General features: G+C 38.8%; 1 protein-coding gene across 1 annotated transcript; it reads left to right on the top strand.

Annotated features, from left to right (window-relative positions):
• Positions 1 to 1,424: 1,424 nt before the first annotated feature.
• Positions 1,425 to 14,706, top strand: LOC145985979 (uncharacterized). The gene is made up of 6 exons (XM_083120133.1): positions 1,425 to 1,569; positions 3,619 to 3,709; positions 4,099 to 4,285; positions 11,768 to 11,888; positions 12,896 to 13,081; positions 14,496 to 14,706. The coding sequence occupies exons 2-6, from the start codon at positions 3,642 to 3,644 to the stop codon at positions 14,627 to 14,629; spliced, it is 696 nt and encodes a 231-aa protein (XP_082976259.1). The 5' UTR covers positions 1,425 to 1,569; positions 3,619 to 3,641; the 3' UTR covers positions 14,630 to 14,706.
• The last annotated feature ends 1,897 nt before the right edge of the window (positions 14,707 to 16,603 follow it).

The following is a 16,603-nucleotide window of genomic DNA, read 5'->3' on the forward strand; positions in this document are numbered from 1 at the left end:
GTATTAAAGAGGAAATTAAAAGCAGGCTTAATTCAGGAAATACGTGTTACTTTTCTCTTCATAAACTTTTATCTTCTCGTATAATACGAGAAGAAACTAAAAGTTAAAATATACAAAACAATAATTTGCCTGTAGTGTTATATGAACGCTAAACTTGGTCCCTTACATTGAAAGAGGAACATAAATTAAGAGTGTTTGAAAATAAAATCCTTACTTATAAAAATATTTGGACCTAAAAGGGAGAGACAGGTGAGTGGAGAAGGTTACATAATTTGTATTCCTGTCCAGATATTATTAGCATGATTAAATTAAGAAGACTTAGGTGGGCAGGCCATGTGGCATGAATGGGAGAGGAAAGAGGAGTTTACAGGATCCTTGCTGGGAAGCCTGATAGTAAGAGACCTGTAGGAAGGCCAAGACGAAGATGGAGGGATAACGTTGAGAGCAACCTAAAGGAAATCAGTAAGGATGGAAAAGATTGGATTGATTTTGTCCAGGATAGGGACAGATGGAAGGCTTGTGTTGCTGCAGTCATAAACCTTCGTGTTTAAGACGGCTAGAGAGTTAGTTATTTTGGTATTGAAACCTAAAATCTCTTCCTGAGAATCATTTATATATAGTAGAGCAAGAATTATTAAGTTACATAACGGAAGAAAGGAGAGAGAGAGAGAGAGAGAGAGAGAGAGAGAGAGAGAGAGAGAGAGAGAGAGAGAGAGAGAGAGAGAGAGAGACAAAGAGAGTGATTTGAAGAAAGATAATGTAAATTTAGAAAGAGATGAGCAGAGAAACAAAGTGATTGAGAGAGAGAGAGAAGGAGAAAGAGACAGACACACACACACACACACACACACACACACACACACAGAGAGAGAGAGAGAGAGAGAGGGAGAAAGAGAGAAGAGAGAGAAAGCCAGGGAGAAAGAGAGAAAAGAGAGAGAGATAGACATTGAAGAAAGTAAGTGAAGCAGAGAATGAAAGAGTATAGAAAGAATGATAATCACAGAAAGAAAGGGAGAAAAGCAGAATGCTGGAAAGAAGAACAAGAATAAGAAAGAGAAAGAGAAAGATAAACAGAAAAGAAAGAGAGAGAGAGAAAGAGAGAGAGAGAGAGAAACAGAGCAAGAAATTGAGGGGGAGAGAAAGAAAAGACAGGATAAAAGAGGATAGAGAAACAAAGGGAAAAGAAATACAAAGAGAGAGAGAGAGAAAGGTATAAAGCAAAATCAAGAAAGAGAAGCAGGGCTAACTAACCCAGAACCTAGAAATATCTCGTATATCCTTAATCCTACCTTATAGAAATTCTGTGACACCTTTTGCTTGTAGTAGAGCATGTCAAAGCCGAATGCATTTCTTACGAAGTATTTTCCAGGAACGAAACAACAATAGAATTGTTATTACTTATCATTGTTGGTTAATCCGTGACAACGCGGATGATCTAAATTTTAGCTGTTTTAATATAAAATTTATGTTAGGTTTTTAAATTTCCCACACAAGTGGGCTTATTCTTCGTAAACATTTTCGCTAGAAATAAGATCGAGCCTGCTCGATGTAAATTATTGGAAGTTGGAGGTAAATATCTGATTAACAAATATAAATATGACTGTGAAAATATATGTGATAATGTCGTGAAATTTTGATGAAGAGTTATTCAGTCGTCCGAATATATTTCGGAACCTTCTAACATCTATGTACAACCTATTATTCAGCCTAATACTGTGTGCTATTTTGATTGATTGATTTAGTTTATTCTACTTCGCTCTTTTGTATGACATGATAAAATTGAATTTGAATTTGAATTCGAAACTTTGGGTGCATCAGGACATAAAGGATAATTTGCACCATTAACTGTAATGTTGTTAACTAAAATATTAAAACATTCTGACTTCGGTTGAAAGCTGAGGCTGTAAAGGGACACTCAGCACACAGAAGGACAAAACAGAGGCACCAGAGCCTCGTTAGTCTGCAAAATGCAGTCCAGGGTGTACTACGTGGAAGTGAGGTTGACAATTGGGTGTTCTACGTGAAAGAATATTGATTTCCATTATTTTACTTCGCTTTTGTGCCACTTTTTGCTAATTTGCGAAGATGGGAATGAGTGATGATATGATGAAATTGATGAATGGACACTCACAAACATCTATGCCCAGGCCGAGATTCGAACCCAGGACCCCTGGCGTCGTAGCGCGATGTGCTAACCACTTCATCACGGAGGTCGGCTCTATTCGCTTTTTGTCACCGAACTCGAACACAACATTCTAGATATAAGTACAGAGAAGTAAAAATTAAAACTGATATGTTAGATTGTTGGACAAGATTTGCTTCAATTACATTTCATGCTCAGATAGGCAAATTTGGACTGGACCTAAAATTTATAACGATATCTGATCCACTGTGCAATGAGCGTCCACTGGGAATTGAACATTGTCTAAATACAGTACAAGATAATGAACATTACATTATAAACAATAATAGTATCATAATTAGAGCACTGTGGTGAACACTACATTTTCCATGCATTAAAATACTTTACAAAGATATAAAAATTATTATAGCCTATTCTAAAATCTCTAACAATTTTTAAAACAACTAATGCAAATAGTAGTTTTAACTGTTCGTTGATCATGACTATAGAGTATTTTGTAAAGCTAAAATATGTTGAAAATTAATCTTCCCTTTGGTGAAGTTGATATTAACAAAACAAAGGTTTATATTTGATGTATGAAAGAAAACAACTAGTCAATATGTGTACGGAAATAATTTATGTCCACAATGCTGTTCACAAGTCTATGTATTGAAATGTCATTTCAGGAATTGTTATTGCACCTATTTATTTGTTGAGAAAATTTCAGATACATCACAGATGGCCATTTTACACTGAAACTGAAATTGTCAACAATGAAAAGAGCAAAATTAAAAGTAACAAGATAACACAAATATGATTCACAAGCTACCAAAAAATAAGTTACCTCTCAAATAAGTATTTGATATTTACCGGCATTGCTTCTGGTGGAAGACCGAAAGGCAAAATCCGAGGTTTCTCGGTGTAAAATAGGTTCGTGTTACATGTGCGAATAGGCACTAGACGGTGGAATTCCTGGAGGAGCATGTTGCAGCGGATTTTGCCATTGACAGTCTTGTACAGATAATTGAAGTCATTCAGCAAATAGCGCTGATAGGGAGTCTGACGTTTAGAAAAAAAAAGATATGCAGTGTTGAAGCAATGTGAAATTAGGGAACCCTGTAACGAACTACAGCTAGGAAAAAGTGAAAGGCTGAATCGATTCTAGAGAGCTTAACTCATACTAACATGAATTAGCAAGTATTGTAGGTTTGTTCAGAATATTGTAGTCCAAACTTGCGAAAAAAAGTCTTGAAGATGAAAAGAAAAATGTATCGCCAAACAAACGAAAGTAAATGCTTTCTTATTTGTATGCCTTGACTAGATTGAAATAGGGGTAAATATTGCTTTTTGGTAATACATTCAAACAATGACTTTGACTGACTTCTAAGTTGCATTAAGAAACTTATCGACGACCACCATCGTTTATTAGATGTTATATGATTTGGTTTAATTTTACATTCTAGAAGTTTAGTTAATAATGCCTTTTCTTTCTTCAGAAATTTTATCACCGTGAGCAAATATGTCAGCCTACCTGACAACCTACCACCGGGACTACATTTGGCCAAATGCAAACAGATACAATCTCAAGTAAGCGACTTTTATAGTTAACTATCGTTTACTCAGAAACCGACAGTGATAGAAAGATAAAATTTAGTGTTACTGAAAGACGTTGCAACATATTCTCGAACGAATCATGTCTATCTCTAAAACTGCTAAAACTACAAATATCCAATTCAGGGGATAGAAAGATCTCTAAATTTACAAATTCATGCGTGTTAAATACCGTCATTGACCCCTTGGAATAAAATCGAACGAATGGAACGAATCGACATATTTTGACTACTCAGTAACTATTGTAGATATAACTAACTGCAATTGGCCAGTTCGTTCAGAAATTTGCAACCAATGAAATATCGGTTTGCCAATATTTGATCGGTAAAATATGCCAGTATAAAAACCCGTTTCCATTTCTTCAGGGCGTCCCCATTCCAGAATGTTCCTGTCATCGGAGCACCTTTGAAGAAGCCGCGTGAGTATGACGCGTGTGAGTGCCCGAAGGATGTCTGTCGCCCCGCGGAGGGGCATCCACCCTCGGCCAGAGTGGGCGCCGCCCCCGAGGTGGACACCTCCAGACACGATCAACCGAACCAGTATTTGAAGAAGGTAAGATTCTGAGCGAATGCAACGATCTATGTAGAGTGAAAGGATCTGAAGTCAATTCGTTAGTGAAATTGTGAGCTTGCTGCTTGAGGATTAAGGGTTGGTAGAGTCGAAACGAGGCGTCAGATAGAAGAACAAGATTCATGAAAGATTATTTACCGTAAGGACGTCTATAGTTGTTGAATTTGGCCGGTTGCACGTAGTAAGCGTTGATACTATGTAGTATGTATGTACCAGGTGGTTATAATTAAAGTGACGGTGTTCAGAGTGGTACAGCACGGGCTGTAATGAGAGTAGCAGTCTGAAACTTCGTAGATATGATAATGAAGCAATGCGCTCGCGAATTATGCAAAAAAAAAAAAAAAAAAAGTTCCAATTCTCGCCACCAGGGTAAAAAACGGCGCTGTAAGCAGTCAAAACGTGGAAATTTCCATAACTCTGACGTCAAAGTCGGTGAAATTGCCTAACCATTGTGTGAGCTCCCTGGTCGTTGTTGGTGACGCTTGTTGCTTTTTCCTTTAGTAATGTTCATGTAATTCGAATAGTGAAATTGTAGCGATATTTTATTACAAAGAGCATTGTTTTCTGCGATTTATAGTGTTTTTCCTGTAACTATACCAAGTTTTGACTGCTTACAGCGCCATTTTTTACCCTGGTGGCGAGAATTGGAACTATTTTTTTTTTGCATAATTCGCGAGCGCATTGCTTCATTAGCATATCTACGAAGTTTCAGACTGCTACTCTCATTACAGCCCGTGCTATACCACTCTGAACACCGTCACTTTAATTATAACCACCTTGTACATACATTCGCAAATATCTCGCAAACGGTTCGTTTGTGACCCCATGTTTACTGAGACTTTTTTGCTTCTACTATCAAGTACTTCCACGGTTTCCGTTTGCGCTTTCACTTTTGGTACACCCTGTGTATTTCGAGACTCTAGACATGAACGAAATTTGTTCTTCGAGGCGGATATTTATAAATCATGACGAGTCGAGACGTATCAACACCATCCTTAGACAGAGGCGTCTCGTGAACGCATGCGGTGCATCCTGCGCATGCGTCAAGTGTGGGAAAAAGGACAGCTTGCTCTGCGACGACATTAATGAGCATTTCTACATTCTAATGCATGCGTTCACGAGACACCTCTGTCCTTAGATCATAGACAAACTACTGTCGTTTTCACGTTCAGAAGACACAACGGCGCTTATGGAGAAACCGCACAGTGTTGCCAATACAGCGCTAGCTCATGTCGCCGGGAAATGATGACCTTCCTTCACAATGAAGGTGTTACGTGTTTTGTATATATAATGATAATTATATGTAATTATTAATATTAATATTATACTGTGAACGTTACAGTTACCCTTTTTACTATGATCCATTGCGATCACTACACACGCGAGTGTAATGCACGAACATGACACTTCAGAAATCACTTAAAAAAGTAAAAATCACTGAGAGCTCACACAACTGAAAACACTTTTTCGAGAGAGGGAAAAAGTCTATACAGACCAAAGCAGATCTCTCACTCAAGTAAGGGGAACCTGGCACATGGGTTAGATTCAAGTTGCAAGCCAAACAAACAAATGAGTTATGGCCCACGTGAACTGATAAGACGTGAATGACTCAAGCAAGGCATGTCATATTTCTATCTTGAAGCCCCATATTTTGTCACGTGTTGGAAAGCCTTTCAAAGGTTAATATGGTGTCTATGAATTTATGTGTACTTTGGAAACTGAAAGGTGATCTTCATTTCAGTATTAATGTCGACAGTAATGTAAACAAAAACAACGTGTATTTGCGACAGCACTAATGTTGCTCACAACAGCAGCATTGGAAATAATTGTCAATTATTAAATTTAAGTAATTTCAATTCTATTATAACAAACTGCATGAAGTTAGCCTAATATTTTTACTGAATGGAAATAAAATAACAACTCGAAAACTTGATGGTGATTAGCCGGAATGCTGCGGTGAGCCAGCTCAAGATGGCCAGACAACGTCTCCTTACTTCGCGCGCGGTTCGGGTTAAAAAGAAACTCCAAATGCATGGAAGTAATATTTCTGGGAACCTTTGAGTGGTTATAAAAAATAATTTCATTATTTTCTACACAACTTTGTCGCTGGAAGTTTTTACTTGGAATTACAGAACAAGAAATGGCCAGCGACGACATTTTCTACTGCACGAATATAAAAAATCTCCACATACTTTATTTGAATATTTTTTAATGCAAATATGCTTTAACGTATTGATACATTCTGAGTACCACCGTCACCTATAACAATTAAAAAACAGTGTCAATTTTTTAATAATGAACTCTTCAATTTTACGGCATGTTTCAACGTTAGGAATGAAAACAATGTAAAAATTGTGTTTTCACAGAAAATTTGCTTTTTTAATTTATCTAAAATTATGTAAGCAAGTTACCAGTTTTTTGTGTTCACCATTGTATTCTCTACAAAATTTCCTGCAAAACTGCAGGTACCGATTTTACTTAAGCTAAATTTGTAAATCCAGAAATTTCACAACAGCGCGCTCGTATTTCCCATAAGAGCTTATTGTGTCTTCTGAACGTGAAAACGACAAACGTCACGGACGAAACTAGCGACACCTATTGGCAGTGCACCCAACTACGTTGCCGATTTGCTTCTCTGTGGGCACGCTAGATGGCAGGCTGTGTAGAAGAGAGGGAGGGGAAAGGGTTGTACCGGTTGTACCAACAAATATATTTAAAATATTTTCTAGGTTTCTCCTTTTTACCTTTTAAATATCCTACTGTTAATATCATCTTCATTTCAATGAAAGCATGAGCGAAATAACTAAGTTTGCAGATATAGGTTACAATAACAGTGCATTAAACTGTATCCACCCACTGCCGTTACTAACGAGTCCAAAACAAAGCATCCTCCATACATCACGCTGCACCTTCGACCCTTGTCTATCCACGTCTATTGTCCAACTGGCGGTGACGGCCGTTTCAAATTCAAAGCTGAGCTCGCGGGGGCTGGCGAACGTTGAATGAGTGTTGCTAACTCTACCCGCAGAAAATGAGCTTAGCACTGGATGACAGAAAAAAAAAAATGATTTGTGAAAATAAATATCAATGTGAAGCGCTGTGTAATATAAGCTTTATATTACAAGCAGCAAATACCAAGGATTAGATATAATTCATAATTCATACTAATTAATAAATAATTACTTCTAAGATGTCTACAGTATTCTTTGGGAACTCAGGGCCAGTTTCTTATTCAAGGAAGGAAATTCAACACTGTATTTCATAATGCACATGATGCATAAGACCATGTCGCATCCCGGATGGCGTAATGGTAACTTCGTTGCCATGTAATCAAGGTGTTTCGGGTTCGATATCACACTGGTGGAGACTGGAGAGTGTGTTCGAAATGGAAGTTTTTAGATGAGGGAATGTTTGCTCGAGCCGTGAGTTCAGTTGTTGAATGCTCCTATGTTTTCAAATAATAAATTATAAACTAGGACAGATGGGGATGCTTTGCGTAGATATTTCTACCTTGGAGATACCCCGCACATCGTTGTCCATTCAAGCTTTTAATGGTGTGATTCCATTTTACCTGCTGGGACAGTCCCAACTAGCCTATCTGTGCATGAAACAAACTTAAAATTCAAGACTTCTTCTGGAGATATTCCTGCGAGAACTTTCAAGTAGATGTTCTAAAAACTTTCAATGTAACTAGGATCAGCAAATGTATATTGTGTTTGGTTTGACTGTTAGTTGGCGATGGAATGACATCTAGCGTAGAACCAGAGCGTATAGAAGAAATAGTGTGCGCACTCCCTGAGTTGCCGTGGTCCACCGCCTAGATGGCAGTGGTGACGTTTGAGACGGCGCGTTGCTTACATAAATAACTACATAAGAAACAAAAATGCATGTTACTTACGTTTGGAGAAGAGCTCAGCAGCTGGATAGTTTGGAGAATTTCCGAGATGATTTTACTGTCTTCGAGGCACTTAATTCCTTTCTTATCTCTTTGGTGCGGAAGAAAAATAGACATTTCAGATAGTGAAATACGAGTTTAGGTAGCGTACGCAGCACATGATCTTCACAGCATCCTAATTGCGTAGTTTTTACAGCAATTATATTTAAATTGTCCAAACACTCAAAAAATATATCACCCCATAAACTATTATAGTGCAGAAGGCCTTAGAAAGATCGCTTCGCGGGCTTACAGCAGACAACAATATGGGGGGGGGGGTGTCTGCGAGAACCAATCAGGTCCGCGAATGAGCGAGCCCGGTTGCCACAGCTAGCTCTCGCTGCACCCTTCTGGAAGGGTGAATGACCTCTGCCTCTTGCTACCTCGGCCTGTTTGTTCGGCTGAGGAGCAGACGACACGAGAGTATCGGCAATAGTGTGTGAGCGACGTCTGCTGTTAGCCCGCGAAACGCTCTTGCTAAGGCCTTCTGCACTATAGCACATGATAATTCTTTTTGCAACAACTTCTTCCACTCGTAGCAGAACATCATAAACACTTTTCGATACATAGGTAAGGTATTACAGCCGTCGTCCGAACCATAGGCTTGGATTAGCGTAAGTGGGGCAGGCACATTAGTTGGTTCCCCGTGCAGAAAAGTTGTACACAGTTTACAATCCGTCACTTTGGAAATATACCGCACTATGTATCCTGCCAAATGGTACGCCAAGTATTATTTACCAACACTTTGTTCATTTAAGTTCGGTATGTTGTTTTCTCAGTTCGGTATTTGAATTTCATCTTCAACAATGGAAATTTTTCCCTTATTTCATTTTCAGCTTGCTTCTTCACCGAAAGATTTTTATTTTCGGTTGCTCTTGCCAGAGTTCGCATTTGATTAACAAAAGACGTCAGAGGAGATTCAGTCCTGTATTCACAGTTTCCGCCAGAAAGTAAAGCAAGTTTTGCTGGTACGTAAATTGATTGCATAAGGACATATAAGACCCTTCACCAATTTTTCTAAGTGATCTTCAGAAGGCAAAGGTAGCAAATCGTGATGCAAACAGTGTCTATACCCCTTGGGGACTTAATTTTTAAAAGAAGAGACTCCAGTATAAACTCAGAACTGTGTCTCATTCCTGTCTTACTTTTCAGTTGGCATTTCTTTAAGATTGTATCAATTACAATTTTTTGATTTTTGCTAAGAGACGCGAACTGTTTCGACTGTGTGACCGTTGTCTTTAACGCCTTTTTCAAGCAAATTTATTTTAGCCTGTGCGACCTTTAGTTTATTCTGCGTTCTAATTAATTGCGTTTCTGATTCTTAAGTTTTTCTTTAGCAATGCTATTGTATTGCTAGCATCCGCAGTGTGAAGCAAATCATCCTCTACTGATAAGCTTAATGATACATTGCGACGAGTACTTACTTTATTATCATCTGTCCGCAAGGATTGCCTTTTCATGGGAGATTTTCGCTTCTTAACTGTCTTAGAGAGGTATTTGGGCAGATTAGGAAATATATGAGGAACAGCTTCTGGTTTTAATTTCCACCTTTGTCGTGGAATTTCTGCTGTATCGCCATCCACTATGAACGAATGCACTTTCACTAAACGGTCAGAGGAAAAATGAATATCACACACATAGCAATTATGACTTAGTTTTTTATCTGTTCTAGGGATGGCACACTCCTATTTTGTCTTTAGTGGCCTAAAACAAATGTCTACTACCTGAAGAACAGCGGTCATATCTAGATCTACAGCCGGGTACGAAACACGTAGGCATCTTGTAGTTTTCGCTCGCTGCTGTCTCAAACACAATAATAATGCGTTGAACACAACACAAACTAGTCACAACGGATCAATCACAAATCTAACGACACTAAAGTGAATAACGTAATAACGTTGTCTTTAATAAAAGTACACAATGTTATTCTGATACAACAAAACACAACTCTCTACATAAAGCGCGGCCGCACTGCAAGCAGAAGACGCTCGTCGCTAGCGAAGGTGCTGCCAGTGTTTCGGTGGGGCACCGCTCTATTCACTTGGCTTACGGGAAGAAACCGAAGTGCACACACTTTCTCTTCTATACGCTCTGGTAGAACTATGAAATACTTCGCGACTGAGAAGCGTATAACTTGGGTGCACTGCCAATAGATGTCGCTAACATCGCTGACGTCACGAAGACCACAGCTCGCGGCATTAGAGTTTCACCCCCCCCCCTGCCTTAGATACAGATATATAATATCATTGCTATTTCGGATACTCAAGTGCAATTCCAGACAACAATAGTTTATCACAGGGGTTCCCAAACTTTCTCGTTTCACGGCGTCATTTGCGTTTCAATAATTTTCCGCGGCGCCCACGTCAAAACGTAGGCCCATCTGACACTTGCAACGCTCAGTTAGTGCGGTTAGGTTGCTTGCCTAAGTTAAAAAATAAACACAAATTTCAAATTCAGAAACATTTTACATGTAAAAAGTAGTAAATAAGCATATATTTGGATTGATGCGATATGGTCAGATTCTTAAACCAAGTGTAGACTAACAAGTAAGTATCATTTCAGTGAAATGATTCAAACATTTCGCGGAGCCCCTATCAGACAGCCACGGCGCACACTTTGGGCACCACTGGCTTATCAGTTCTTTTCGCAGTCTAAATTTTGCAGAAACTTAATTTGGAAATATTTACTAATATTACAGATAATGTATTGATTGATTTCTCTCATTTTACTTCTTTGCTGCCACGTTTGGCTAATCGCGAATATGAGGATGGAAGATGATAAGACGAAATTGCTAAAAGGACAATCACGAACACGCATGGACACAACTCGCACACAGGATTATACTGCCTTTAAGTTCAGACTTCATAGCGTAACGTAAAATTCTCTACGCATTTAGCACCGTGCCATGAAGGCACATTTAGGGGATGTGGGGGTAGGGCCCCACACATTCTCGATCTCGTTCATTTTGGAGGTGTTGTGATCAGCACCACGCTCTGGGCTGCACGCAGGTAACCAATGATTTGAGGCTTTGTGAGCCCCAGAGCCGTTACATTCGGGGACAAGGCCGGAAGAAATCTGACCTTAGAGGACCCACCCCGGGAATTGAACCCGGGTCTCCCACTTGGCAGTCAGACGCCATACCGACTAGACACCCAGAGCCTCGTTAGTCTGTAATGCAAAATACCGTGTGTATACACACACACACACACACACACACACACACACGTGTCTGACTACATTCTTATTCAGCTTCCTTAGAGTTATTTATAACTCATTTCATAGAAATTTAACCAGCGTGACTCCCATACCAAATGGACCAATAATTTATATATATATATATATATATATATATATATATATATATATATATATAAAACGGGAAATCACTTAATTGTGAAATCTACTTAGCAGTACATTAAGTTTTTAATTGTATAGACAGAAAAGTAAGTAATAGTTTGATAGTTATTTTCCCAGTTATGCATAAGAAGCATTATTTCATACTTTAATTTCCTTTATTTATTTATTTGCAGCTTCAAGACAAGTATCCTTATCTGTACAAGGTTTTGAGGAGCTACCCTCCGGATGATCTTATGGCCCGTATCTACAGGGATCGACTGAGAACAACATACCAAACAGACTTCTGCAAGAAAGGTATCGTAACGAACCTTAAAGTTCGTGGGATCTTACCAAAAGGTTAACCAATTATCAATGGGTGATGTAAACTACTCATCATTCATCCTCTGATGAGTGCACTCGTCATTGGCATGACGAGTTAACGCTTGGCAATGCGAAAGGTACAAAATCACACTAAGAAACTTAACTACAGAAAAGACAATGGTCACTCGTTGGGCTTTGTGAACCGTTGAACCTGAATCATGGCTGGGTGTTAGGATAATTACCTGTCTATCTGAAGTAGTGAGCTGACTAAAATAAGCGAAATCCTCTGTAAGCTTCTCCACTATGCTGACCAAAGCGTCCTTCCACTTCTGACCTACTGCCTTGCTGACCACCTCGTCTCTCTCCACTCAATCCCAAAAGTCAGTCCCCTCTCAGCTTGTCTCACCTCTATATTACTAGGCCATCGAGCTCTTCCTCTATGCCGAATCGTGTTATTTAATTGCTACCATGCAAACCGCTGACTCTATAACCAGAAGTATTGCCTGTTTCCTGAATGCTCAGGAGGTTTGCATGGCACAACACAATGCATTGCAAACATGCCTCAGAGGCTGAGACAACTGAGGAAAACAAGTGAATGCCCTGGTCAACGTGAAGCGTTCAGAGAGACTTAATAAAATAAACATATAATCTTAGGGATTGATACGGTATGTGCGAGGACGGAACAAATAGGCAATTTCAGTGTTGCTAATTCATGAGGCACAAAAGCCACTAAACCGACAATAAACAGCTGTCTAATGAAATGTTAACAATTGCTCACGTGACCAAAAAAAGCAACAACCATATAAGAACGCATTCAACATTTGGATCGAACTAACTAGACGTATATAGCTAAACAAGAAAGGAAGTAGCGATTTGATAACAAAATAGTTTCATAAAAGGGTGGACTCGTGAGCCAACCACTCAGGTAAGTATGACACGGGTACGCTAGGGTTAAGATAGTATTTACAATTGAAAGCTCTAATTTGATTGGTTGGTTGCAGGGGAGTATCCGGCAGACGACTACAAGCATCTGAAGGAAGCGGTTGGGTTCACTTCAGACCGACGGGCTTCTGCCGGGACCGCGAAGGGCGAGTTGGTGGATCCCTGCAAGTGCGTCGGAGAGTACCTTGACCCTTCGAAGGACAAGCGGAGGATTACCTACCTTAACGCCAAGATAGGACCTGAAGGTGAGTCGGTTTGGGACTTCTGAACCCATATGAAAGTAGAAAAGGAAAGGGGAATCGCATGGTAAGATGTTTTTGATAACGACGATAGCGCCAGAGTGGGGGAAAAGAACACTACGATTGTGCCGAAGTCTTTGCACAAGTCAGTCTCAGTCTGTTTTATGGGAAAACTTATTTTCAAGCTCTCTCCCCGATCCCTTTCTGTGACGCGAATAGCTTCTTGAAATGTGACTTTTCTTGTGTGTCCTCTTCTGATCAGCTTCCCTCTCCTAATGAACAGTCAAGGTTTGTATTTCCGTCTTCATATTTTCTTTCCCTTCATCTTTTCACTTCTCCTTTGTCTTGTTTTTCCTTTCATCACCCTCTATTCTCCTTCTCCTCCTACTCTTAGTTCTATTTAATTTTCTTCTCTCCTCCTTTTTCTTTTATTTTCAGTACCCATTTTCTACTCTTTCTATGTTATTCTTTCTTCAATTTCTGTCATGTCTTGTTTCTTCTTTCATTTTCTTATCTCGTCTTATATTTTCCTTCTATTCTCCTTTCCACTTAGTTCTTTATTATCTTCTTACTTCCCTTTTATTTTATTATTCCTTCCTATTTTCTTGCTTTTCTATGTTATCCTCTCTATTATTTTTCTTTGTCTTGTTTCTCTCTTTATTTTCTTTCATCACCTTCTCTTCCTTCTCCTCCTCCTCTTAGTTCTCTTTTGTTTTCTTCTCCCTCCTTTTTCTTTTCTTTACGGTTCCAATTTTCTTGCTTTTCTATGTTATCCTTTCTTCTATCTCTCTCCTGCCTTGGTTTATTTCATTTTCCTTCCTCACTTTCTCTTCTCCTCCTTTCAACTTAGTTCTCTTTAGTTATCTTCTTCCTCCATTATCTTGTCTTTTTCCTTCCCATTTTCTTGTTTTCATATGTCCTCCTGTCTCTTATTTCTCTCGTCTTGTTTTTCTTTCATTTTCTTTCCTCGCCTTTCATTTCCTCTTCTCTCTTTCGTTCCAGTACCCTCATATTTAAGTTTCGTAATACTGACATGTGACCCGCGTTTGACCAGTCTGACAGTTCGATTCCCTGGTGTGGAATTTTTGCAGCATTGTCTCTGAACGGAGCAGATCTGGAGTTCACCCAGCCACTTATAAACATGTACTTGGGGGTAAAAGCGACTGCAGCGCGGTGCTGGTAACATCACCTCCATAAAATGCCATTATACATTTGAACTGATTTTTTTTAAACATCTTCAGCATTCGCTTTCCCATGCGTTCCACAGCCTCTATCCAAGTTTCACAACAATTCCATGCTTCGGGCTGTAAATAGAGCAACTTTAATTATGACCACCCTGTATATATATATATATATATATATATATATATATATATATATATATATATATCATACTCATCTGAAGGAGTATTTCTTCCAGGCGGGCCTCCCTCCTCAGCCAAAACCAGTCTCAAAATGAACGGGATCAGCGAGTACAAGGACGTCATAAGCCGGAACGGATACATTATCAACGACTACAAGTTGCTCCACCCCAAGAAACCAATGAAGTTCTGAGCTTCATCTTCTGGAAGAAATCTTTCCTTGCCCTGCGTAGAGGAATCTTTTACAAACTTCGCTTCTTTAAGGCTGCTCGAAAAGACACTGTAGTTTTTCGAAGAATAAATTCCTTAAAAATTACTAAGATACCATTTAACCTCTAGAATAGGCGTAAGCCAATCGCAGGGAGCAAGCTCCTCTGTTACAATCACTGATTGGTTGACTTTCTTTGTAATTTATAACTGATAGGCTGATCAATGGCACAGATTTTCTGAACTGTTTCACATACTGGAATTAATACATTAATATGATTACTGTTGTACAGCCACCGGCAAAAAGGGAATACCTAGATCCTGAAATACTGGCCACCCTGCAAAGCGTTGTGTGTGTTGCCTAACTCTGAGGCGACGGTAGGACTTCTCATTGAGAAGTTGCTATTTAAGTTGGCTCATCGGCGTATAGTTAGACAACACGCATAACGCATTGCAGTGTAGCCAGTATTTGAGGATCTAGGTATCCCATTTTTATTGACGGTGACTGTACAGTGACGTATTCTCGATGTTACCACGTTTACCACCGGCAAAAAAAACTTTTTCGTATATTTTTGAACATTTAGCTTTAATATATGTGTAAATGCTCGTTATATATTATACAAACGATTAAAAACAAACTTCTAAACCATAATTTAAGTAAATTATTCAGAGATCGTAAAGACTGCTTTGTAAACGCCACTGAAGACTGAGTCTCTTCCCCGATTGTAGGTGGAGAGGTCGAGGAAGCCGAAGCGATTGGCTATTTAAAACACGTGGACTGCGGGCGTCAGTTCCACCGCTTCAAACTGCTTTGGCAGGAGAATACTGCTTGTCCCTTCCTACTTTCTGTGTCGCGCTTGGCAGTGCTGCTACATGAAAGGAAATTTCCCTTGGTGAAGAGGAATCCAGGTCCAATTTTAGGCAAAAGGGAATTTTTTAATGAAAAATATAGATTTTTTCGGAAAATTTGAAGTTGTCAGACTTCTGTTCTTGTTTTACTTGCACGACTGCATTGCTGTTTTTATTTCTATTATATGTAATTCATCTAGATTGGGTGTATAATAAATATATACAATATATAAGAATTATTGCAGTAGACCAGTCTAAAATGAGTTGCCTTTCGATCAATTATTGTATGTGAATGGACCTGTTCTGTGTAAATTCCTTTTCGATATCCAGTTGGAATTAGTGTACGAAGGATGTTCGTTGCACGTAGTTCGTCATTTCTCCATAGATGTCTGTTTGCTTCTGCACGGTAGCGTACTCTATCGGGATACTTCAGAACTACTTTCATGTTACCTGTCTCACTTCAAGCTACGTAAGAAAGAGGGGGCAATTTCACGCTGGTCCTTTGGTGCTTGCGATAGCAGTCAATTTCCAAAATTCTTCTTCATATATATATTGTCAGAAACAATTTTTCTTCGGAAGGGGGGAGGGGGGGTCAGGTCTTCTATAAAACAAACATAGTGGAATAATAAAAATATTATTATGCCTATACCAAAGCAATCATTATAAACTAATAAAAATAAACACATTATTCCAAATATTATAATATGTACAGACCATAACATCGTCAACTTTCAATTAAGGGATTCCGGGTTCAATACCATGTAGGTTCACTAATGTCTCGGATTCCACTTTAAATAAACTGTGGGTTCAGTACCGATTAGCGTATCTGGGCGTAAAGTGGACTTAAATCAAATTTCAACAATCACAGACTTCTTATTTAAATTAAAATTGCCATGAAAGTTTCGTTGTAGTAAATGAAAGAGAAAGGAATGTGGTTATGAAATTATATAAAAATATAGAAGACGAGTAAATAAAACAGTGTTTAAATCAAAAGTAAATAAGATTAAGAAACTAAAGTCAGTGTAAAATACTATAAGTATGAAAGTCTTTATAACAGAGCCAAAAACATCATAAAATATCTAGATATAAGAAATATGGGAATTAGAACGAG

Source organism: Lepisma saccharinum, chromosome 3, assembly GCF_977018435.1.
Source record: "Lepisma saccharinum chromosome 3, izLepSacc3.1, whole genome shotgun sequence".
Lineage (NCBI taxonomy): Eukaryota > Metazoa > Arthropoda > Insecta > Zygentoma > Lepismatidae > Lepisma > Lepisma saccharinum.

Bases quoted from the DNA above. Each gene is read 5' to 3' on its own strand.
- LOC145985979 (XM_083120133.1), top strand. From the start codon at position 3,642: ATGTCAGCCTACCTGACAACCTACCACCGGGACTACATTTGGCCAAAT. The intron at 3,710-4,098 runs GTAAGCGACTTT...CCATTTCTTCAG, and splicing joins GCAAACAGATACAATCTCAA to GGCGTCCCCATTCCAGAATG. The intron at 11,889-12,895 runs GTATCGTAACGA...GGTTGGTTGCAG, and splicing joins AACAGACTTCTGCAAGAAAG to GGGAGTATCCGGCAGACGAC.